The sequence below is a fragment of the Apodemus sylvaticus genome, chromosome 15 (genome assembly GCF_947179515.1).
Source record: "Apodemus sylvaticus chromosome 15, mApoSyl1.1, whole genome shotgun sequence".
Lineage (NCBI taxonomy): Eukaryota > Metazoa > Chordata > Mammalia > Rodentia > Muridae > Apodemus > Apodemus sylvaticus.
In genome coordinates this window covers 66,912,861-66,937,359 of record NC_067486.1, presented here as the reverse complement: position 1 = coordinate 66,937,359, position 24,499 = coordinate 66,912,861, and the positions used below count along the sequence as shown (strand labels likewise).

At 43.0% G+C, this 24,499-nt stretch overlaps 1 protein-coding gene across 1 annotated transcript in view; it reads left to right on the top strand.

Moving 5' to 3' along the window:
* The window catches only part of Slc12a8 (solute carrier family 12 member 8), a 130,924-nt gene extending 108,841 nt beyond the window's left edge, over positions 1 to 22,083 (top strand). Inside the window, 4 exon segments of the mRNA XM_052158005.1 lie at positions 5,074 to 5,171; positions 8,417 to 8,534; positions 17,323 to 17,383; positions 21,623 to 22,083. Coding sequence (XP_052013965.1) covers positions 5,074 to 5,171; positions 8,417 to 8,534; positions 17,323 to 17,383; positions 21,623 to 21,785 — 440 coding nt within the window. The 3' untranslated portion in view covers positions 21,786 to 22,083.
* The last annotated feature ends 2,416 nt before the right edge of the window (positions 22,084 to 24,499 follow it).

Here is a 24,499-nt window from a genome sequence, read left to right as displayed (position 1 = left end):
ATTTCTGGGTAGTTTTGATTTGCATTTCCCTGACGACCAAGGATATTGAATTTCTTTAGGTGCTTCTTGGCTATTTGAAATTTCTCTGTTGAGAATTCTTTGTTTAGCTCTAGCTCCCATTTTTTAACAGACTTATTTGATTCTCTGGAGTCTAACTTCTTGAGTTCTTTGTATATATTGGATATTAGCCCTCTATCGGATGTAGGATTGGTAAAGAGATTTTCCCAATCTGTTGGTTGCCGTTTTGTCCTATTGACAGTGTCCTTTGCCTTATAGAAGCTTTGCAATTTTATCAGGTCCATTTGGTCTGATATTCAAACTCAAAGAATGTCACCCTGCACTTTTAGGGTGGGTCTTCCTATGTTAATTAACCTAATCTTGATGATTCCTGACAGAAGTGTCTGGAGGCTTGTCTCCTAGAGAGTCTAGATTCAGTCAAGTTGATAATGAACACTAATCATCCCTGGCAGGGAGGAAGGTGTGGCCTTTCACACATATTCATCAGAAAAGATCTTGTTGGGAAGCAAATGGTTAAACTGCTCTACTGAAGTAAAACCATAGTGGTTTGCTCACAACAGAAGGTTATTTCTCACTTGCATTACCAATCTAAGAAGGGTATTCCAAGTCTGTAGGAGGTTTTCTTTAGGGAACCAGGCTTCAAAGATCTGTAGACACACTGTCCTCTTGGACCTGGTCATGACAATGTCACAGCTGAGCTACACATTCAGATCTCAGGCAGAGAAAAAACCAGAAAAGGCACACAGACTCCCAAAGATGTTGGCTCAGAAGTGACACTCTCCGTGGCTGCTCTTAGTCATATGACCACATAACTACAAGAACCCCTTAGCGACACAATAGTTGTGATACCCACCACAGGACCCACTGCAGTAATCAGATGTAAGATGAAATAGTCTTAGACAAGAAAGGGAGCCACAGAGGTGGCAGGGAGTGACCATATTCAGGACCAACTGAGTGTATAGATGGAATGGAGGTAGAAGTGAGACAGAAGTCAGCAGTAACACTAGCAGCTTGTAGAAATCATATCATTCACTCAGTCTTCAAAGAAGATTTGGAAAGAATAGAATTTGGTTTTAGCCATGTTAAGTTTGTGGTGCTTAGCAGCCTACCCAGGGGAAGAGTTGGCAAGGCAATTAGGTATTAAAACTTAAGTTCAAAGATGACCCAAACTTAGAGTTCTTAGCATATGGCTAGCATTTAAAACTGGGACAAGATGACCTCTCTTAGAAGTGGGTGCATAGGGAAAAAGAAGGGTGCTGAGAACTGGATATGGAGGTGCCCCAGTGGTTTTGAAGGAGGAGAGGAAAGAACAAAGGAGACCAAGAAAGGGTGAAGAGGAAAACAGGAAGGTGGGGTATACTGGAGAGGAAGGCATTTCAACAGATCTAATGTAGTCAAACAGGATGAGTGGGGCTTGAGTTAGATTCAGATCTTTGGCAAGTTTGGTAAGAGTGGAATCAGGTATCTCCAGAGTGGATTAGTGAAGCCAGGTGTGATCTCAGCACTTGGAGGCTGAGGCAGGAGGATTGCAAGTTTGAGGCCACCCTGGCTACACAGCAAGATCTTGTCTCAAAAAACAAAGAGTAGATTGAAAAAGATTGAAAAAAAATAATGGGCTGGAGATACTGTCTTAGTTTAGATTTTATTGCTGTGAAGAGAAACATGACCAAGCTAATTCTTATAAAGGACAACATTTAATTGAGCCTGCCTTAGAGGTTCAGAGGTTCTGCCCTTTATCATAATAGCAAGAAGTATGGTGTCCAGGGCAGATATGGTACCAGAGGAGCCAAAGTTATACATACATACATACATACATACATACATACATACATACATGTACATTGCCTGTGATGACAACCTTCAAGTGTAGTAAAAAATATTCAGTCTCTCATCCCAGGGCTTCTTCCCTGCCTTAGACCATGTATGCTTCCAAATGAAAGACACACACAGCTTTCACATTTTTTAATATGCCTTAGGCAGCATGCTGTTAGAATCTACTTTTATCACTTACTATTTACTGTATTCTATCTGGGCTGCTCTTAACCCCATTGGGCAGCCCTCTGGGCCACGTTCTTGGCCCTTGGCCCATGGTGGCTCTCCTCCCTTCTGCATATTCTTTTTCTTCCACGATGAGTTCTTCCCACTCCTCGTAGTCCTTGCTCCAGTAAATCCGAGAAACTTCAACCCATCTGTGTCTCCTCTGCCCGGCTATTCACTGTTGGCATCTTTACCAATCAGAATTAACTTGGGGGCAGGGTCCCAGGGGCTACATGCAGACTCCAGGTCTCGGGACCCACACTTAGCATTACAAAGTAAGAAACAAAACCTCAACCCTCCAGTGTGGCTAAGGGAGGAGAAATTGAAGTGAGTGGAAGAAAAGATTATTGGAGTGAAGATTTAAGGAACTAAGAGGAGTGTGTTGAGTGTGTGATATTTATGTAAAAGTTACCTCACAAATGACAGAGTGCTCACAGAGGAAGATGGCAAGTTGCAAGCTGACATCTTTACTCAGAGAAGGGCAAGAGATAGATAACCAAGATGATGGTAAAAGCTACAAAGATAAAGGGCAAAGTGTCAGACTTTCTGTTGCTGTTAACACATCCCCAAGGAATATTACAGGATTTTCCCTGTCCAATCACATTAGGGCAGTGGGAGGCCCGTGATTGGACAGGAAAAAGGGAGGCAGAGCTAAGGGTCGAGGGGAAAGGAGCACCTCAGGGTGAGAGGAGGAAGGAAGATGGCTACTGACTTGTACCTGTGTGGTGTTTTCCAGCCACAAGTAGCTATGATTTCACAAGGTTAGAAACATTGGGATAAAGCTTTTATCATTATCAATTGGCTCTGAAATTACTGTATTGGCATCTTATAAGTTGTGATATTATTGATACATAAATCTGATTGGTTAATTAAACTTTAAGATCATGATTCTACCTGGTAATTAGGTGTTGAGATGGATGGCCATGGGGTGTGTGGGCATTGTGTGGCAGTGAGAGGAACTCTGGGCCTCCCTGCTGGAGAGATGGCTCTGTGGGAGTTGGCAGCCAGCAGGAGTGTGGTCTGGCACCACAGAGAGTGGGTGGGTTCATTTTTTTTAAATATATATTTCCTGAAACAGAAAGTGAGTTAAAGAGAAGGGTCAGTTGCTTTTCTTTTTAATGGTGTCACTAAAGTGGCTTTTGCTATTGTTGTTGGATGTGCTTCTTCTGGGTCCGTGGTACTGCAGAATGTCACAGTGGCGGGTACATGTAGATCAGGCTACTCACCACATAAGGATAGTGAGCAGTGAGAGAAAGACAAGAAGAGACAGGGAACAACATACACCCTCAGAGGTGCACCCCCACTGAGTTACCTCCTTCCTCCAACTGGAGACACCGTTCTAATGGTTCTCTCACCTCCTAATGATGTTATCAAGTTATGACACCATCAACAATTAATCCACTTAAGACATCATGGCTCTCATGATCCAATTGCTTTCCCTGAAAATCCATCAGCAGGCAAATAAGCCCCCAGTGCTTGGGCTTCTGGGGACCTCTCATGCTCAACCATACTAGTCTGGGTGTGAAGTATTGCGATTAAGCTGATATGCTTCAGAGGGGCTATCTCTGCTTCGATTTAGTGTGGTTTGGGTTTTTATTTTAAGACATAGTCTCTTTGGGTAGACCAGGCTGGCCTAGAATTTATGATCCTTGTGCCTTAGCTTTTTGAGTGCTGCGATTACAGATTCTACTAGAGCAACTATAGAGAGACTAGTTCTAAAAGGCACAGGGCCCAGAGAAAAGAGCAGCAGACTTGCACTGAAATGTATAGCGATTGCCAGTGGTAAGCCTGAGCCTCAAGATCAATATGGATCCTGCAGATACACGTGCACCCAGGGGCATAGAAACGTCTAAATAAGTATAGAAGAGCGCAGGTGCATGTGAGAGTAAATTCTGTGACAGAAAGGAGAGGAGACAAAGGACACATGACCAGTGTGAGGAATTAGGTTTGTGTGGTAGGAATGAACTTTTGTGAGGCAGTGAGATGGGCTAAGACCTGAAGGGTGGGTGACAGGCAAGCAGAGAGATAAGGGATCTCTGAGAAGTGGATTCCAGCAGAAATCCAGAGACCTCCTACCCATCAGAAGCCTCCCAAAGAAAGGAGAAAACGGGTGAATGAGGCAGGATCAGGACATGGATGAAGAGGGTCGGAGAGAGGAGCTGCTACATTCAAGGCACTTTGGCTGAAGAATGAATTTGATACTGGAAAGTAAAGAGTTGAAGAAATTGACACATTTCCTGAGCAACTAGCTATGGAAGTTCAGTGTTAAAATAAGGCACAGTCACACAGCAGCGCCCAGCATTCCCAGTTGTTTGGATCACTGTGCATGGTGCTCTGGGTGAGTAGACCACATCGTTAAACAATCTATAAGTATTTTCATGGTTAAATTGAGCGTGTCTGGAATCATGTAAACTGAGAAGGCAGAGCTAAATAAAACACGCAGCTCTGAGACGCTCCAGTGTCCCTGAAACCCATGGTGAAGGAGGTGGAACGTGTATGTATTAGTGCGCAGATCCCTTTGTCAGCTTCTGGTCTATATCTGAGACTAGGCTAAGCTAACTTAAACTCCCAGAAGTTAGATGGCGGCAAAAACTATCCTGTTCTAGGCAAAAGCCAGCCTGGCCCATCAGTTCCAGTGTTCACACCAGGACCCAAACACCAGGTGTCCTGGACCCAAATACCAGGTGTCCAGCTCCCATTTTCTGACCCCCTTCATCTGAAAGAGAGGGAAGATCCAAACTTAGGGTTCCCCTGGATGACAGAGATAGACAAATGTGCAGTAGACTAGGGAGGCTCCCACTTCTACTCTGGCCTTTCTTCCAATTCTTTTCAGGTCTGTGCTGGTGTGAGGCATAAGTCCTTCGTCCTTTCTTCTCTGTGAGCAAGTAAGAGGAGCTAGCTCTAGGCTGATTCACAAATCCAGGGACATGAGTATGCAGGTATTTGCTTATAAAAATAGAGCAGGGTTAGTAATACGTTTCTAATGAAGGATGTGGCTAACCTGGTTTGTTTTCTTAGATTTCTTTCTGAAATGCAGACTTCAGGAACAAGAGGTCTGGAGGAGACCAAGTGTTTCCTATGCGTGCATGTGCAACCCCTGGGTCTCCCTGTTAGGGGTGAGTAATTTCATCTTGATCTTAGTATCCCTAAGAACTCAGGTGAAGGGATGTGCATATGTGATTTGGGGGGAAGGAAAAGTATTAATTAGCATCAACATGATTAAATCATTTGCTTTATTGGAGTTAAGGTAAGACTGCCATGACAAGATTTATATTTAATGAACCACTCATTTTAACCAATTATACACTAGATAAGTAATTATATCTGATAACCTCTGGGTTACTAATTTCATGATAATTTGTTGATGTAGGGAGAAGTGGGGCACTAAAATAATGTGATAATTAATCTCAAATGTCAAGATGTCTCCTGGAATGGGCTTGGAAATGGGCTTTTGGCATGTCTATAGGGTTTTAATTGATCAACTGAGGTGGGAAAAATGATCACTGTGGGTGGCACCATTCCTTAGGCTGGGATCCTAGACCGGATAAAAAGGAGAAAGTGGGCTGTACAAGCATTCTTTACTCTCTGCTCTAGACTGTGGGTACAGTGTAACTGGCTGCCTCAGGTTCCCACTGTTGTGACTCCTCACCATGATGAACTATGACCATGAGTCTCTAACTGTGAGGCAAAATAAATTCTTTCTTCCTTAAGCTGCTTTTATCTGAATAGTTTATCACAGCAACAGGAAAAAGTAACTAAGACAGACAGAGTGTCTGCTTGTTGGTGGTTTTGATTAAGGGGTGACTTTTAAAAGGGTATTCCCCCCCCAAACCTTGCTTGAGTAAATGTATAGTTACTTTTTCGTTCCAAAATCCAGAACCAGGGTTCTCTATCCTGATTGTAAAATTGGCAATTGACACTAATCATCACAATTCCACCTCTTGTCAGTTTAACAACCAAACCACTAACTTTAAAGCCGTAGCCTTCCACTCCTTGTCCTCTCATGCGTATGGCCATTTCATAATGTAGGTTGTGTTTAGTTCACCTCAAAAGGCCCCTGTATTCTCTCACAGTTTCAACAGTGTTTAAGTCCAATGTCAAGTCTTAATCCTGAACTCCTGCAAAATTAAAACAAAGTACATACTTCCAATATGCAATGGCACAGATAAGTATTCTTATTACAAAAGGAGGGAATGGGGTCATAGGAAAGAATGATCAGAGCAAAGCAAGATCAAACCCCAGCAAAGCAAACACCAAATCCTTTAGCTTCGTGCATGCCATCTTGGGTCTGTAGAATCATAGGGGCTCAAAAGGGCTTGGCTAGCACTATCCACATAGCTCCTCTACCTGTGGGAACTTAATCTTTTTTCTCATGCCCACTGTACTCTATGCCTGTAGCTTACAGCAGATGGTTCTGGCATCTCCAATATCCTGGGCTCTGCCTTGTAGCTTGGGCCTCTCCTCACAGTTTTACACTATGACCTTGCAAAGCCTCTATATAGGGGCTCCAACCTTGCAACATACTTACAGGTCCCAACATTTCTCTGGAACTGTAGTTCAACACCACAACTCCACTCCCACCCCAGTCTTGCATCTTTCATGCATTTTGAACCAGTACCACATGGATGCTGCTGTCAAATTCTGCTGCCAGCTTGGGATGCAGCCTGGCCTCCTTGAACCATAGTTGTATCAGCTTTTGTGTGCTAATCCTGGGAAACCAAGTCTCTAGTCAGGTGCTTTTGAGAATAGGGAACCTGCTTCCATGACAGTGTCTATTTTAATTTAGGCTCTCTTTCTTCAAGTAAATTCGTGTTTTCACAAAATGGAGTCTTTGATGGGTAGGGTCTTGTCATGAGGAGGTATTTCTTCTTGTTCCATTACAAAGCAAAATGCTTCTCTTTAATAGTTATAGCCTCTTTTCAGCAAGTGCCTTGGGATTGTAGTTCAACCTGTTCCAACTCTCATCCTTGACAAACATACTTTATTTCTACCTCTATGCCCAACTCTTTGTACTTTTTCACTGTACAACTGAATAAGTGCACAGAAAATCATCATGCCATAGCCTGAATGCTTTGCTATCTTAAATTCCTCCACCAAACAAATTAATTTATCATTTTAAAATTCAGCTTCACTTACATCCTTGGGACATGGGCAAAATAAAGCCACAGTATTGGCTAAAATGTCACACATTGTTGCCTTCAGAAACATCAGGAGCTAGATCTCCACTGTCTGCATTTCTGTTGGCATCCTTATCTTCCAAGCTCCTACCAGAATGGTCCTCTACTCTTTACTCATTTTATTAAAAGAATTTACTATCACAAAGTACCAAATACATGGTTCCAAAGTTCTAGGAACTATGTGGTTAGGTTCATCACAGCAACAACCCCACTTCTGGTACTATTTTTCTGTAATAGGGTTTCTTGTTACTCTAACAAAACCAACTTAAGCGGAAAGGGGGTATTTGGGCTCATTGAGGGTAGAATCCATCATGATAGGGAATCCTTGCAGCAGGAGCATGAGTAGCCAGTCACATTGTATCCACAGACTGAAAGCAGAAGATGAATATCTGTGCTCAGCTGGCTTCCTCCGTTTCATGCAGTCTAGGACTCAAGCCCAGTGATGGTGTCACCTTCCTTTACACTGGCTCTTATCATCTCAGTAAACCTAATCAAAATAATCTCTCATCATACTCGGGGCTACCCTAATCTAAATAAATTCCTCACAGACATGTCTACAGGCTTGCCTACTGGGCGGGTCCAGATCCTGTCAAGTTAGCATTCAACACAAACCACCTTAGTTTGCTTTCTATCGCTGCAATACTTACTATGACCAAATGTAATTTGGAGAGGAAGGGCTTTATTTCATCTTACAGCTTATAGTCCACCATGAAAGGAAGTTAGGGAAGAAACTCAAGGCAAGGACCTGGATGCAGTAGTTGATATAGAGGCCATGGAGGGATGCTGCTTACTAGTTTGCTCCCCATGGCTTGCCTACCTTGCTTTCTTATACAATCCAGTAGCACCAGCTTAGTGATGGGTATCCCCTGTAGTGGGCTGGGCCCTTCCACATCAATCAGCAATAATTTTTAAAAAAAAAATCATAAAGACCAATCAGATGAGGGCATTTTCTCAGCTGGGTTCTCTGTTCCCAGATGACCCTAGTACAAGTTGACAACAAACAAACAAACAAACAAACAAGCAAACCAGTTCACTACCACAGTAAGATTGTATTATAAGTGAGCTTCAATTATTCAGACTTTTACAGAGCCAAGAAGCTAATAAGAGACCAGTGTCTCCTAAGGTTCTGGCCTCCTGTTTTTATCACCACTGTTAGGTGACTTATTCTTCCTCCATGTCTGTAGGCTCTTGTGTCCCTGCTCATCATGTTTGTGATCCAGTGGCTCTATACCCTAGCTAGCATGGGTGTTGCTGCCCTTGTGTATTTCTACATTGGCCAGGCCAGTCCAGGCCTTTACCTCGGTAAGTGGCTAAGTCATTGTGCTACCATTTCCATTATTATTTTTCTAGCTTTCACAGAAGAACTTTGAAATATGACATAGACCCAACTTATACATAAAATGTACCAGCAATTAATTTGAGATTTATTAATTTGAGATTTAAGACCTATGGAACTAAAACGATGGCAACAGTAGAGAAGAGGGATAAAATAATATGTTGAAATAAAGTATACTGATGTAGCATAATATTATATACTTCTTGTGCTATGAGTGAATGCTATCATATCATTTGAAGATAGAATGGGTTAAGTTTAAGATGTATGCTATAAACCCAGAACCAGCTACTAGATAATATAATGAAGAGTTATAATTAATAAGACAACAGGGGTTAAAAAGAATTGAATAAGAAAAGAAAAAGAGTTGGAGAGATGGCCCAGTGGGTAAAGGAATTTGCTGAGAAGCCTGAAAAACCTGAGCTTGATCCTCATGACTTACATGGTAGGAAGATGAAACTGACTCCTTTGAGGTCAAAGTTGTCTTTTGTCCTTCATACAGGTACTGTAGCAGGTGTATGTGTGTGTTTGTGTGTGCCTGTGGGTGTATATATATGGAATAAATAAAATAAGTAAATATAATTTTTAAAATTTAAAGCATATCAAAGACAGAAAAGAGTAAAAATAAGTACAATAAAGAATGTTTATCAATAATAATAAAAGACATGACATGTGAGGTCATGGGCAACAAAAGTAGAAAGACAATGGTTCTAGGCCAGCCTGAGCTACACAAAGAGCAATAGTGATCTATATGACCTTATGCAGGTTCCAGGCCAGCCTGAGCTACACAAAGAACAGCAGTGATCTATATAAGTCTATATATAGATCATAGATAGATCATCATAGTCTTAGCACCCCTAATTAAGTGGCAGCTGAGTAAGAAAGTGTGGCCCAGCTATATCCTGCCTACAAGAAACTTCTTTTAATTGATGAATTTATTTTTGCAGTGCTGGAGATCAAGCCCAGAACCTGTGCACACTATGAAAGTACTTGCCTCTGAACTACATCCACAGCTAAAGAAATGTGTTTTAGATTTTAAAAACACACAAATAGGTTAAAAATAAAAAGGATGTGAAAATATATACCAGGCTAACTCCAATCAAAATGTAGCCACTAGAGTGGCTACATTATTAACAAGGTAGGCTTCAGAGGAAAGGCTGTTGGCAATGATCAATTGGGTCACTTGATAAAGATGAGGGGGAAACTCAAGTAAATATAATAAACCTTAACTTTCATGCCCTTAAAAACAGAGCTTTAACCAGATGGTGGTGGTGCAAGCCTTTAATCTCAGGAGGCAGAGGCAGGCAGATCTCTGTGAGTTTGAGGCCAGCCTGGTCTACAGAGTGAGTACCAGGGCTACATAGAGAAACCATGTCTCAGAAAATCAACCAACCAACCAAACAAAAACAAACAAAACAAAACAACAAAACAAAACAGAACAGAACAAAATAGAACAAAGCAACAACAACAACAACAAAACAAAACAGAGCTTTGGAGTACATGAAAACAGAATCTTATAGAATAAAGAAAAAAATAGAAAAGTTCATAGCCACATAGACTTCTGCACCTGCCTGGGAATTGTTGACACACGTGGGAATAAGGTTAGCAAGGCCATAGAAGACTTGGGCAGGACTGTCAACAAGCTTGCCCTAATCTTCATAGAATTCGCATTCTTTTTAGTCACAGGAAACATGAGGATATTACAGGATATAAACATTTCTGTAAATTTAAAAGCATTCAGCTCAATTGAATAAAATATTTCTCTGAAGGGGGAAATGATCAGAAATAAATAACAGGAAGATAATAGGAAAATCCACAAATATTTAGATGCTAAAGAATGTTAAATGACTAAGAGCAGCGAGTAAACTATAGAAACCAGCAGGTTTCAAAGAGGAAAACAACTGAAATTATAAAATATTTTGAACCAAATAAAACCAAAAAAATGCAGAATATCAAAATTGTAAGGTATAGATAACAACAACAAAGAAGAAAGTTTTAAAAAAACTGACCTCAGACCTCAGCTTTGAACTTAAGAAGAAAAGAGGAGGAAGAGGAGAAGGAAGAGGAGGAGAAGGAAGAGGAGGAGGAAGAGGAGGAGGAAGAGGAGGAGGAGGGAAAAATTAAACCCGAAGTGGCAGTGGGGGTGGGGATGGGACAAGGATAGTAAATATCATAGTAAAATTCAAATAGATACCAAGCAAGAGAAAAAATGAGAACACAGACTGTATTATTTACTTTTCTGTCGCAGTCAAAAACACCATGAGGATAACAAGTTACAGAAGGGAGGGCTATTTTTGTTTAGGGTTCCTCAGGGGTAAGAGTCCATCACAGCAACAAGCAGTAGCTGTGGAGGCAGGCTCTGGATGCTGAGAGCTCACATCTTGAACAGCAAGCACAACACAGAAAGAGAGTACCAGGAATGGAGGGTGGTCCTAAAACTTGACGCTCACCCCTAGTGACCTATCCCCTCCTGCAAGGCGACATTTCCTAACCTTCCCCAAACAGTACCACCAGCTAGGAAACCCTCGCACAGAAGGAGGACATTCTCGTACAAACTGCCACACCAGGGAGACAAATCATTGTGTCATAAGAGCAGTAAAATCAGTAGACTTCCAGACAGACTGAGCAGAATAAGGTAAAATACAAATGACCAAGACCAGGACTAACCATATCATCGGAGAGCCTATTCATATCAAGGGGAAGACAGCTGAGTGTGGCCCTGCACACCTTTCATCCCAGCATTCAAGAGGCAGACGCAGGTAGACCTCTGGGAGTTCAAGGCCAGCCTGGTTCACAGAGGAAGCTATAGGCCAGCAAGGGCTACATAGTGAGACCCTGGTTTTGTTTTTTTGTTTTTTTAATAAAATAAAAAGGAAGAGAAAGGAAGGGAGGGAGGGAGACAGAGAGACAGAAAGAGAGACAGAGACACAGAGACACAGAGAGACATAGAGATACACACACACACACAGAGAGAGAGAGAGACAGAGAGAGAGAGAGAGAGAGAGAGAGAGAGAGAGAGAGGAGAGAGAGAGAACTCCTTTCTAATGATAAAATAGAATACCATAAACTAAATAATGTGTAATTCTTTGGTTAAGGGTTTGGGAGACCGGCAAGTCTAAGATGTTTTTATCTGGAACACACTCCCTAGGTAACTAGCCCACTCTCAGTGAGTCCATGTTTTGTCCCATGGCTGGGCAGGCGAAACATGGGGAGCACTAGACTGTATTTACATTGTGTCTCCATTGGTGCTGGGCAGATCTGAGACACTGCTCAGGGGGTGGGAAAGCACAGCCTAGGGTGTGGGAGGCTGAACCTGGGGTTCCCAAGCATCCAGTCGCCACTGCAAAACTGCACAGAGGAGTCGTGAGAGAAAGAAGTTTCAGGGTGGGGGTGGAGTCCACAGGCCAGCAATGTCCAGGGCTCCAAACTCCTGGACATCCAGGCACCTCTGGGTTGTGTGGAGTTGGGAATGGATTTGGGGGGTGAGGTGGGGGACTGCTGGTTAAGGATGATGAGTCCAGCTTGAGGAACAGGAACTTGGGCTTAGCTCATTGGTGATTGTCCTTAGCTTGGCAGTGGTCATCTGGGAGTGCAGAGGGGCCTTCTGCTGGAGCCTTAAACAGTGCCCCTCAGTAGTCAGAAGGCCTTCTCCATGCGTTCCACTGTGGTTCTTGATGAAAGAGACAATCCTTGGCTCCAAACTGTTCATTGTGGAAAATGTGTTCTTGCTACCTTCTCAGGGTGGACCAGAGATTAAATACCTTGTGCAGGAAGGAATGTCTAGGAAAGGAAGCTTATTGACTTATTAGCTAAACCCTCGGCTGACAGTGGGGAGTGTGGTCACATGCTCCAGTCCAGGAATCTAGTAAGGAGCAGGGAGACCCCTACTGTCTCGGGTGGTACCTGGGTGCTGGGGTCTCAGACCCACTCATCTTTACTATGTTTTCTGGTACACTGTCCCACAGAAGATCGCTCTGGTTATGAGAACACAGCCACCATGGCTGAACCACCTAAGGATCCTGCATTTCAACGCTTACACTAGAGATTAAGTTCCCACATTTACGTGTTCCCAAGACACCAAGCCACAGTACATAATTTATATTTTCTCTATAATAATGCAATTTAAAAAGTATATCAACAGCTGTGTAAAAACTCCATTGTATAAATGCACCATTTTCATTACTTATTCATTGATTGATGGCTGTCTAGGCTGTTTCTATTTCCTGGCTATTGTACATTCACACAATGGAATATTAGTCAGCCATTAAAGATGAAATTATCAAATGCACAAGTAAATGAATAGAACTGGAATCATCGTGAAGTAACCCAGACTAAGAAAGACAAATGTTACAGGTTTATCTCTTATATGTGGGTGTTAGCTTGGACTCTTTAGATTTGTGTGATTCATTTGAAATACCCATGGAGGAAAGCAGTAAGGGGCCATTGAGGTGGCCCCAATTGCTAGAATACAGCAATATAAAGGAGGAAGAGATATTATAGGTGATTTCCACTGTTCTTTGTTGCCCTCTAGAATCTGGCTAGCTTTCACGGTGCTGGAAGGTGCCATGCATGCTACTGGACGACAAAAGTAGCCATCAGTTCCACCCAGCTGCAAACCCTCTGAGCTCCAGTAATAACTAACCCAGCTGGATACGCCCATTAGGGCAATAATGGTGCAAACGTCATGGGAGGAACCAACCACTTTCTGATTGACCTAAAAAATTCACTCCATGAGGTGGAACCTACTTGTGGAACTGTAATGGGGCTGAAAACCTGTGGATAAATAGTTAGGGAGAAGCCCCAGGGGAGAACCAAACACTGCTAAATAGACATAGCATTAAAACAACTCCTAATGACCTACTGCTACACCCATAGATCCTATCAGCCTTCATCAGAGAAACTTTTTCTTGAACTAGCTGCCAATTAACAGAGACCCTCAACTGGCCAACACAGAGAGAATACAGACTGTGGAGTAATTATCCCTAAACGGGACATACATCCCCTGCTCCTCACTGCAAGGCCCAGGATCTTTTCTAGATAGAGGCAGGAAGACTGTAAGAAGTGATTGATAGAGCCGGGCGTGGTGGTGCACGCCTGTAATCCCAGCACTCTAGGAGGCAGAGGCAGGCGGATTTCTGAGTTTGAGTCCAGCCTGGTCTACAGAGTGAGTTCCAGGACAGCCAGTGCTACACAGAGAAACCTTGTCTCGAAAAACCAAAAAAACAAAACAAAAACAAAACAAAAACAAAAACAAAACAAAACAAAAGAAGTGGTTGATAACATCGAGGAAATAGTCTCTTCCAGACACAACAGGGCAGTCACACTTACATACTCACAATGCTTGTGACTCTGTGCACAAGGCTGTGTGCAAGCTCAAGCCAGACAAAATTCTAGTGTGGACAGACAGGGTTAGGAACAAAATCCCACCAATAGATATGGTGCCAGTTGTATGTGAAAGCTACTGGGAGAGGGAAGATAAATTTTATTTTTTATTTGTGTCCTTTTTCTTTTGGACAAATCCCTGGCTAACCTGGAACTTAAAATACATAGACAGGCCTTGAATTCCCTCGATCCACCTACCACTGCCTCCCAAGTTTGGGGATTCAAGGCATACACCACCATACTCAGCCTGAGAGCCAGTTTTCTTTAATTGTGTGACCTCTATTAGGTTGACCATACTCCAGGGTCATCCCTACTCCCAAGAGCAGTGGGCAATACAAGTCAAGCTCAACGTGTTTGAAGAAGGAGAAAACTGCAAGTGTGGGTGGATCTGGAAGAAGTTGAGAGGACAGTGACTATGATCAAAATTCATTACATGAATTCTCAAATATTTAGTAAAAATATTATTTTTTAAAAGATCTATTGGAAAGGGACAAGAACAATGGCTTGGCAGTTAAAAGCACCTTCTATGCTTGCAGAAGGCCCAAGTTCATCTTCCAGCACACACCTGGGGCAGTTCACAACCTCCTGCAACTCCAGGTCCGAGGGATTCAATGTCCTTGTCTGTCCTGAGCTCATGTGAGCACACGCACACATGTAGACATTGTTAAAAATAAAAAGAGAAAAAAAAGAAATATAGTTAAAGAGATGTGTTAGAGAGCTATGGTGCTTGTATAGTATATTCAAGGTCCTGTCCTGGGGTCAGTCTTTAGCAGCGCACACACACACACACACACACACACACACACACACACACACACAGAGAGAGAGAGAGAGAGAGAGAGAGAGAGAGAGAGAGAGAGAGAGAGAGAGAGAGAGAGAGAGAGAAACATAGGGGGACCTTTTCTAGAAAACTCTATGATGATCCAATTTAAAATAAAGCAATTAATATCACCAAGTGTGGTGGTATCTATCTTCAATCCCAGCACCTGGGAGACAGACATAGGTAGATTGCTGTGAGTTCAGGGCCAGCCTAGTCTACATAGTATGTTCTAGGCCAGCTAGAGCTACATAGTAAGACCCTATATCAAAAAGGGAAAAAGTATTATCAAGTCCTAACTAAAAAGTTCTTCAGATCTACGGTATATGTATTTTTACAGAAATGCTCTTTAGATATCTAAAGTGAAAGCATATACTAAAAATGATGCCTTAGAGGGCCTATAAAGTTTAATTTTATAGATAGAATGTATTTTAATTAGCATAATGATTATATCAATGATTGCTTCACCTAGGGAAATTTAAATATTTTCTGAGAAATCCAATCACAGTAAAGTAATGAAGTAAAGTTTCAGGTCAGTGTCTATAATTTAGATAATTTAGAATTTAAGTGATAATATAAGTAAGATCAGTTAATAGCTGTCTTACTTTGATTTTTGTAGCTTCTTGTAGAACATATATTATCTGAATATATAAGAAGTTGCCTCTCTGAGATTACATACAGTAAAGTAGATCAGTAATATTCACTCTGTTTTATTGCAGGAGCCTTACAAAAAAACAAAATATGATTTTTAACATAAGCATCTTAAAATGCTGCTGATTTACTGATCATACATTAAACAGGATCTTATTAGTCAATTTCAACTATATCTGTTCATGTAATTGCGGGATGCTTTTTTTTTCTGGTTCTTTGAGACAGGGTTTCACTGGACAGTGGTGGTGCATACCTTTAATCCCAGCACTTGGGAGGCAGAGGCAGGCAGATTTCTGAGTTCGAGGCCAGCCGGGTCTACAGAGTGAGTTCCAGGACAGCCAGGGCTACACAGAGAAACCCTGTCTCAAAACACCAAAGAAAACAAAAACAAAACAAACAAAGAAAGAAAGAAAAGAAAGAAAGAAAAAAAGAAAAAGAGAAAAAGAAAAATGACAGGGTTTTTCTGTGTTAGCCTTAGTTGTCCCAGAACTCACTCTGTAGACCAGGCTATCCTTGAACTCAGAGATCCACCTGCCTCTGCCTCCCAAGTACTGAGATTAAAGGTGTGTACCACCATGCCTGGCTTATTTTCTAAAAATAAGTTTGGGAAACTTTTCCAAAGTTGTATATAGTTTTTTAAAGATTTATTTATTTATTTTATGTATATGAGGACACTGTAGCTGTCTTCAGACACAGCAGATCCATTACACTTGGTTGAGAGACACCATGTGTTGCTGGGAAATTGAACTCAGGACTTCAGGAAGAGCAGTCAGTGCTTTTAACCTCTGTGCCATCTCTCCAGCCCAGTTACACATTATTTAAACTAAGCACTTGGAATGCAGAAAAAGGAAGGCCATTAAGTTCAAGGCTAGCCTGGGCTATAGTGTAAACCTGTCTTGGTGGGAGGGGTGGATTATCTATATACCTTGCCATGTCAAGAGTGTAGTGGTTCAAATGAAATGTCCCTTATAGTCTTGCGCATTTGAATACTTGGTCTCAGTTGGTAGTTCTGTTTGAGTTGGGGTTAGGAAGTGTAGCCTTGCTGGAGGAAGTATGTCACTAGGCGTGGGCTTTGAGCTTTCTAAAGCCACACAGGATTTTAAAACCACATGCTGGTCCCAGTTTGATTTCTCAGCTTCCTGACTGTGGTTTAAGATGTGAGCTCTCAGCTTGCTGCTCCAGATGCCCTGCCTGCCTGCTGCCATGCTTCCAAGATTGTATATTATATATATAATATACAATATAATAGTATATATTAACTATAAATATAATATATAATTATATTATACAATATATATTTATTACATAAATATATCTGTTTCATTATATACGTATATTTAAGGTTGAACTTTATTGAGATCAGTGTGCCACATGCAAAGGTTATTTGGACAGTAATAGAAACAAACAAAACCCCTTACTCCAAACATTTCTCCACACTGAACTATAAAACTGCCTAAGTGCTAAATCCTGTGAGGTTGTAGGGATGAGAAGCTTTGCTTTCTGTTCTCAGTGTATGGTCCTAGTGGACGATTTCACAGCATGCATTCAACACACGCAGATATGAATGGAGGATTGAATATCATGAAATGTATCTTCATCCCTGAGTCAGCCGGTCATCTTCTCTTGTCTTGACAGTGGCCTCCACCCCGTCTCCTCCGAAGATGTTTGTAGTTTAGATATGAGTATTTGGAAACCGTACATGAACACAAGTCAGGCTGCTGCCAGGCTGAGAGAGAGAGTGTGTTGTTTGATTTGAGTGGGAAAATGTGCTCTTTCTGTGTGTGTACACACACGTGAAAGTTGTCTGTGAATGTGTTTGCTTGGGGTGCAAGCCCTTGGGAAAGCTGGGGTTCAAGATGTCTAATTTTGTGAAATCCTTAAAATGTATGCCTGTACCTTCTTCGCAGGATCAGCATCAAGCTTCAGCTTTTTCCAATGGATGAAGTCCTTCTTGGTCCCCTCCTGCAGGTCTGTACCCGCTGGGGCTGGTACAACGAGGGATGAGTGTCCCAGAGGCTTGGGAGGTTTGGAGTGGTCTTGCTCCTGGCTGTGATTGGACCTGGACTGTGATGTGAGACCTGACAATGGAAACTTTGTCAGGAAACTCCAGGAGGTTGGCGTTGGCTCCTCACTGCCCCCCACACTCAGTACCAGGCACTTGGCCCTCTCTCTACCTCACATCTTTCCCAGCGTCAGCTCATCAGAGCCTCCTACAGGCTCATGTCCTCATTCCTGGTGAGCCAAGCCTTCATCTAGGATCTGATTACCAAGTGACAGGTCACCCAAGTTGATCTCAGTGAGTTTACAATCAAAGACACATTTCTCACCAATATTTAATCACGACCAAGAATAAAGCCCAAGGGAATGTGAAACTGGATCTCCTGCTTCTCATCCTCAGCCAAATGTAATTGGTGCCACTGCACTGGTGATGGACGCCCTAGCCAAGTACGACCACAAATGAAAGACGGTGGGCAGCTGCAGTGTGACAGTGTGCTATGCTCACACACACACACACACACACACACACACACACACACACACACACACACGGAAGGCAACATTCCTTGTGGCCTCTTCCCTGTGACTCCTTCCCACTCTAGTAGGAAGCCAGAACCTCCTCATGCTTTAAGGCCTCAGGGTTCTAGGAACTTCTCCTGCCTCTTGTTCCCTTTCAATAGCAGCACGAAGCCAAAGCCAAAAGGGTTTATTTGGTTGCGTTTTGATGGTTTGATTTTGAAACTCTAGCTGTCTAGTTTGTGCTTGCCAATACCTGCCTCTCCCACACCCAGACATTGCTAATGAAGTTTCGGATCTGTTTCCATTGATCCCAGATGTAAGCTTTGAATTCTTTTTCTCTCTTTATGTCTCCACATCTGCCCCTAAATTTTTTTTTGTTTTTGTTTTTGTTGTTTGTTTGTTTTAAAATTGTGGTAAAACACACATAACATAAAATGTGTCATCTTAATTATCTGTAAGTGTCTATTCGTGGTATTAAATACAATCATACTGTCATAGGGCCTTTAGCATCACTCATTTCCAGAACTGAAACTCCATGTCCACTGAATGGCGCTTTGCATTCTCTAGCATGCTTTGGTTTTTAAGTTATGTGTATCGGAGACAGAAGTATATGCACATGAGGGTAGGTGCCCTAGGAGACCAGAATTGTTAGATCTCTCTGGAGCTGGAGTTACAGGCAGTTGTGAGCTGCCCAATGTGGGTGCTGGGAAGAGAACTCAGGTCCTCTACAAGAGCAGTCCTTTCTCTTTACCACTGAGCCGTGTCTCCGGCCCATACCCCAGCATCCTTTTTGAGACAGCGAGCTCTTTGTGAATAGTGGCGATCTGTTTAAGTTGGCACAAGAGGTGAGAATTTGGTGCTAGAGCTTGGGTTGGTGAAGGGTGTAGGGGTAGGGGCGTGGCAACAAAGGGAGGGGTCGAGAGTGGAGGGGCTGGGAACGGAGGAGGAAAATAGCCCGGAAAGGCTTTCAACTGTATCACTGGCTATTACAGTTCCGTGGAGCAGTGGTAAATGTGGGGTGACCTCTGCCTCCTATCTTGTCTGAGACATGAGGCTGGGTGGTTCAGGTCACAGCATATGTACATAGATTTCTTTCCTCCACACCCAGGTACTCACAGAAAGTAGATTAAGTGGAATTAGGCTTGGCATAAAAGCTGCCTACAAAACTTTGAGCTTCAAATGTGTGGGTGGGGATGTCTGGGATAATCTGATTTGTGAGAATATGTTTAGTCATTTCTTGCCTGAAAGCCTAAAAAATGACCACAGGGTTCACCATGATTCCTTGAGTTGTACTCTGAATTCCTGGGATATCACTTCCAAGGTCACTGCAGGTCACTGTTTTAGGGGGGTATTCCTAGGAAAAGGCAGCCCTTTGGTTGGACAGAAGTTAGTCCACACAATTCCTTGCTCAGTGAATGGCTCTGGACTAGTAAAGCAAGACTTTGTAGAGCCTTGGCCAAGTCAGCATCAAACTTGCTGGCCACACCCTGGCTCCTGGGTGTGTTTTGTGATGAGTTAGATCAGGGAAGGTCCAAGTAGTGGCTTAAAAATAGAAATAGAAACTGATAGCCGTGCTTTCTGCTCTGTAATTTTGACTTTTTCAAGAATGTCCTCCAAACCAAAGGCAAGTCATAGTTAAGTGTGTTTGGGTTGAAGGATTTGGCTATGTTGTGTTCTCTATTCTACCTGTGCTCCCGTTACTCCATGAAGTTAACCCGGCGCCCTAGCACCTGTCCAGAGGGGGGTTCTGCAGCAACTCTTGGAAGCTGATTTCCCTAAACCCTGAAGAATGTGTGGGTTATCCTGGTGTTTTGTTTTGTTGTTTTTGTTTGTTTTGTTTTCATTTGTTTTGTTTTGTTGGTCACCTCAGTTTTGCAGTTCTTACCCTTATAGAGGCAAATTCAGTTTTCAGGAACTCTTATCCTGACTGATTTAGATTCGTGTGACCTGATGCTTGCCAGAGCCGGTTGAAGCTGCTGCTGTTTCAGTTCTACGGACTTATGGCCGCCAACCTCTCTCTTTTTACATCACTCTTTATATCTTGTTTTATATTCCTGATCTTGAGCACTTGAACATTATTGTGAGTAAAGTAGCTGATTCTTTTTTGGGGTGGGGAAGATGTTCAGTAGAAATCTGTGCCTCTGTGGGAACTCAAGGACTCAACAGGCTGTGGACCTGCCATGGAGGGGTGAGACTCCAGAGGCCGGTGGAGACAGAGGCATCCTGAGGTCATGAACTGATGGGGGACAGAGCTAAGAACAGCTCTGCGTTCTTCAGCCTCTAAAACCGTCCTCTGGCAGAGCGTCGAACTCCTCTAGTGTATCCACCTGGATGGACAGAGACTGCTACACATAGACTCTAAATCTGGGCTTCTCTTGGTCTTTACTACTTTGGCACCCAAAGCACGCGCACTTTACCTCTTAGATGATTGCTGAGAAACCTTGGTGACCTAGAAATGACAGCTCACTAAACTTCCTTCCTTCCTTCCTTCCTTCCTTCCTTCCTTCCTTCCTTCCTTCCTTCCTTCCTTCCTTCCTTCTTTTCTTTTTATATACTATCTTTTATTTATTTATCTTTTGATATTTTCACACACATAAGCAATGCATCTCAATCATGGGTACCACATCCCCCAGGCATCTGCACCCCCCACTTCCATTTCATGTCTTCTTTTGGTGTAATGACACTGAGTCCAGTTAGTGCTGCCTGTTGGAATCTTGATTGCTCTTGTTGACTTGATTTTGTGTGAATAATGCTATGTGCAGTGAGCTCACGAGCCATGAGCAGTGGCCATTCCAAATCCAAAGGACAGCATTTCACAGTTCTCTGCTCCTTCTCTCTGCCCCTCTTCCTTGAGTTCCCTTGGCCTTGGTGACAGGGATGGATGTGAATGTCTTGTGTGGGGCTGAATGCTCTATAGACACTTATTCTTAGCAGTTTGACCAGTTTTGTCTGCTGCCCACTACAGAGAGAAGCTTCTTTGGCTAAGGTTGAGAGCAGCACTGACCTTATAATATATATTGTGTGTATAAGCAATAATCATTTAGAAGGCAGTTTGACAACATGTTCTTTAGCAAAACAATAGAACTGAGTTCTTCGCTGACCCCATAACCTCCCAAGCCATTACTTTTGATCAGGTTTATTGATTAATAAGTCTTAATTTTTTTTCTGTGGAGCAGGCCTGAAATCCAATCCAAAAGCAGTTGTTACCCCCATAACCTTCCTGCCACTATTGCAACCACAGGACATTTTTGCCTGGAAGGGTAGTTTTGTAGTATGCAGGGTTGGTGTAGGGATACCTCTGATGTCTGTTCTCCCTGTAGCAGCTTGTGTAATACCTCATTTTTTTTCTAATGAATATAAGCAGTTTCTCTTTTCTACTTGTCCCATTAGACAAGAGAACAAAAAGTTACAGAACTCTCACAAAACTGTCTTTAATGTGGGTATCTGTTATCATAGTGTTCCACTTAAGAATGGTCAATATTACCCTCTTTACTTCACTGATACTATAGCTCCTACTTTTGAGTTCACAGACTGCTGTAGTTCCCAACAGTTATATTTTAAATATTTAAATACAATGCTAAGGGTTAGTGCAGCTGATGTTCGCACAGCATCTCTATCGGGGTGGACTGGTTTCCACAATTCATCTCCACCTCTTCTTCCCTTCTCCCCATCCTATGATTCTCCCTGAAGGAGCCTGAGGTCCACGCCAGAGCAAATCATCTTGGCACCATGCCCAGCGAAGGTCGACACGGCAATGACTCAGCTTACCCAGGACAATGCAGACTTTGCTGCCCGAGACCGTTACCACCGCTCCTCCTTCCTGAGCAGGGAACAGCTGATGCCTCCCTACTAGGGCCTCGCTGGACCCCTCCTTTCTAGAAGCTGCTGTAGAGATGGGGTACCCCGACCTCAGAATCTCTGGAAGTTGTTTCTACCAATAAGAAACCTCAAGACAGGTCTTCCCACCACAGCCTTGGACACCGGAAATCACATTCTGGTCTGAAGTGGCATGTCTTAGCAGACACTAGGTGTGGCCGTGGCTTTCACACGTGCCCAACCTGAAGAGCCCACGGGCCACCAGGATGATGAGGTGACACCAAGCCAACCAAATGTGGAGAATCGAAACAAGATTTCTTACTCCTGGGGCCACAATAAACACTTCTTTTCAACTTTGTTTTATTTTTATTGTTCTTTTAAAAGAATTGTTTATTTTATGTATATGAATACACTGTAGCTATTTTCAGACACACCAGAAGAGGGTATCAGATCCCATTACAGATGGTTATGAGCCACCATGTATGTGGTTGCTGGGAACTGAACTCAGGCCTTCTGGAAGAGCAGTCAGTGCTCTTAACCACTGAGCCATCTCTCCAGCCCCCTCCCTGGTTTTATTTATTTTTTAATGTATACTATACTCACATGGTTCCAAGCCACAAAGTATAATCATACACCGGGTAAAAAGCCCCTTCTCCTCCTGTTTCTCATCTGCTTGGTGCCCATCCCCCATCCAGGGGCAACCACTTGTCACGCATACAGCAGCCATCTCTTTACAGACAGGAAAGGGGGTTCTTATCACACCCCTTCCATCTGCAAATGCAGCTCTGTATAGACACGCTCTGCATCTCGCTTTTCTCCCTTAATTTGCCGTGGAAGCATTCCCATGAAGATGCTTACACAGTTTCCACGCTGTGTCTCGATGTCTGAATGCGCCTTAATTTATAAACTCAGCCTCACAATGACAGCATTTTGATTCATTCTGATAGTTGCCATTACAGCCGCTTCTGCAATGAGTCATTGTTTGTGTGCACAGTCGTGCAGGATACCTGCAGATAAATTTGCAGAAGGAGAATTACAGGGTGTCCGGGGATGTGCATTTGTAAGCTGTAACTGTTTGGAGAAATGCTTTTTAGTTAGAAAGTCAAGTACCATGGCCAGGCATGGTAATCACCTGGAATCGCAGGACTTGAGAGATGGAGACAGGAGGCTCAAAAGTTTGAAGCTGGTCTGGGCTGTACGGTAAGACCCTGTGTCGTGGGGTACAGGGGAAATTACTATGAATTGCCTGACAGTTTACCTAAAATATGCATAGTCTGACTCCCTGACACCTTTGCAGCTATTTGTGCCATGGGTAGCATGAGACAGCAGGACTGTTGGTTCTCCTGTGAGCTAGACCTGCCACTTATCACAGCATCCAGCAGTGGAGGCTCAGCCCCTAACCCAGCCTCCAGTTTCCCTGCTGAGCAGAGAGGAAAGGACTGCGGGCTCACTTTAGCCTCTTCCATGCTTTCTCCTGAGACACTATGCTAACTTTTCCTGCCACACATGTTCGAAGCGACCCATCCAGGTTTCGGAAGGGTCAGGCTCCACATCTTTAACAATGTCACACCCAAGTCAGTGCTGGATGTGCCATGGACACATTTTATAGAACACCTGTGTGCTGGACAGACGGTTTAGAGGAGGTAAGGGCTGAGAAGGGCATAAAGGGTCAGCTAGGTCTTAGAACCTTCTCTCATTCATGATGGCTAGAAACAATCTAGCTTTACTCAAGGAATAAACGTCTCAGCACGTTTAGACACATATGTTTAAAGAATGCAGACTTTGGGTTGGAAGCAACACCACAAAAGGAGCCAGCGAGATGGCCTGACCACCTGAATTCTAGCCCCAGAAGCCACATGGTAGAAGGGGAGAACTGACTCCTAGAAGTTGTCCTCTGACCTCTACAGGTAAACACACACATGCACACACACACACACACACACACACACACACACACACACACACATCTTTTAGAAGAAAACAGACAGTCTGAGGGGCTGGAGAAATAGCTTAGTGGTTAAAAGCACTCACTACTCTTGCAGAGGACTCAGGTTCAGTTCCCAACACTCACATCACACAGCTCACAACCCCCGTAACTCTGGTTCTAAGGGATCCAATACCCTTTATCCTCCGTGGGCATTTGCATGCATGTAGTGCGCATAGCCTCATTTAGGCACACACACGCACATAAAATCTTGTAAATATTTTTTAAAGGACACGGTTTGGAGAGATAGCTCAGTGGTCAGGAATACTTCTTTCTCTGCCAGAATACCCAGATTCAATTCTCAGTAACTGTGTGGTATCCTACAACTGCCTATAACTCCATTTCTAGAGGATCAGAGACTCTCTACTGGCCTCTACAGGCACCAGAGAATGTAGTAGATAGCTGTACATACAGGTAAAACATCAACACATAAAATTAAAAAAAAATAAATAAAATAAAACAAGACAGACTGAGCAGGGCATGGTTTAATAACAGCACTTAGGAAGTTGAGGTAGGAGGATGGTAAAATAAAGCCAACTATTCATGAAGGGCTTGGGGTGTCGATCCCTGAGGACCTGTTTTGGTTTTGTTTTGTTGGTAGGGTTTCAATGTGATTCAGGCTAGCCTGGAACTCACTATATAGTCCAGGCTAGCCTTAAACTAGTCCTCTGCCCTCTGCCTCCAGATCGGAAGGCCCTTTTAAAGAGGAACCTGCATTCATGAATTTTCCTATGGCTGCTATAATTAATCACACAGATCAGGTGGCA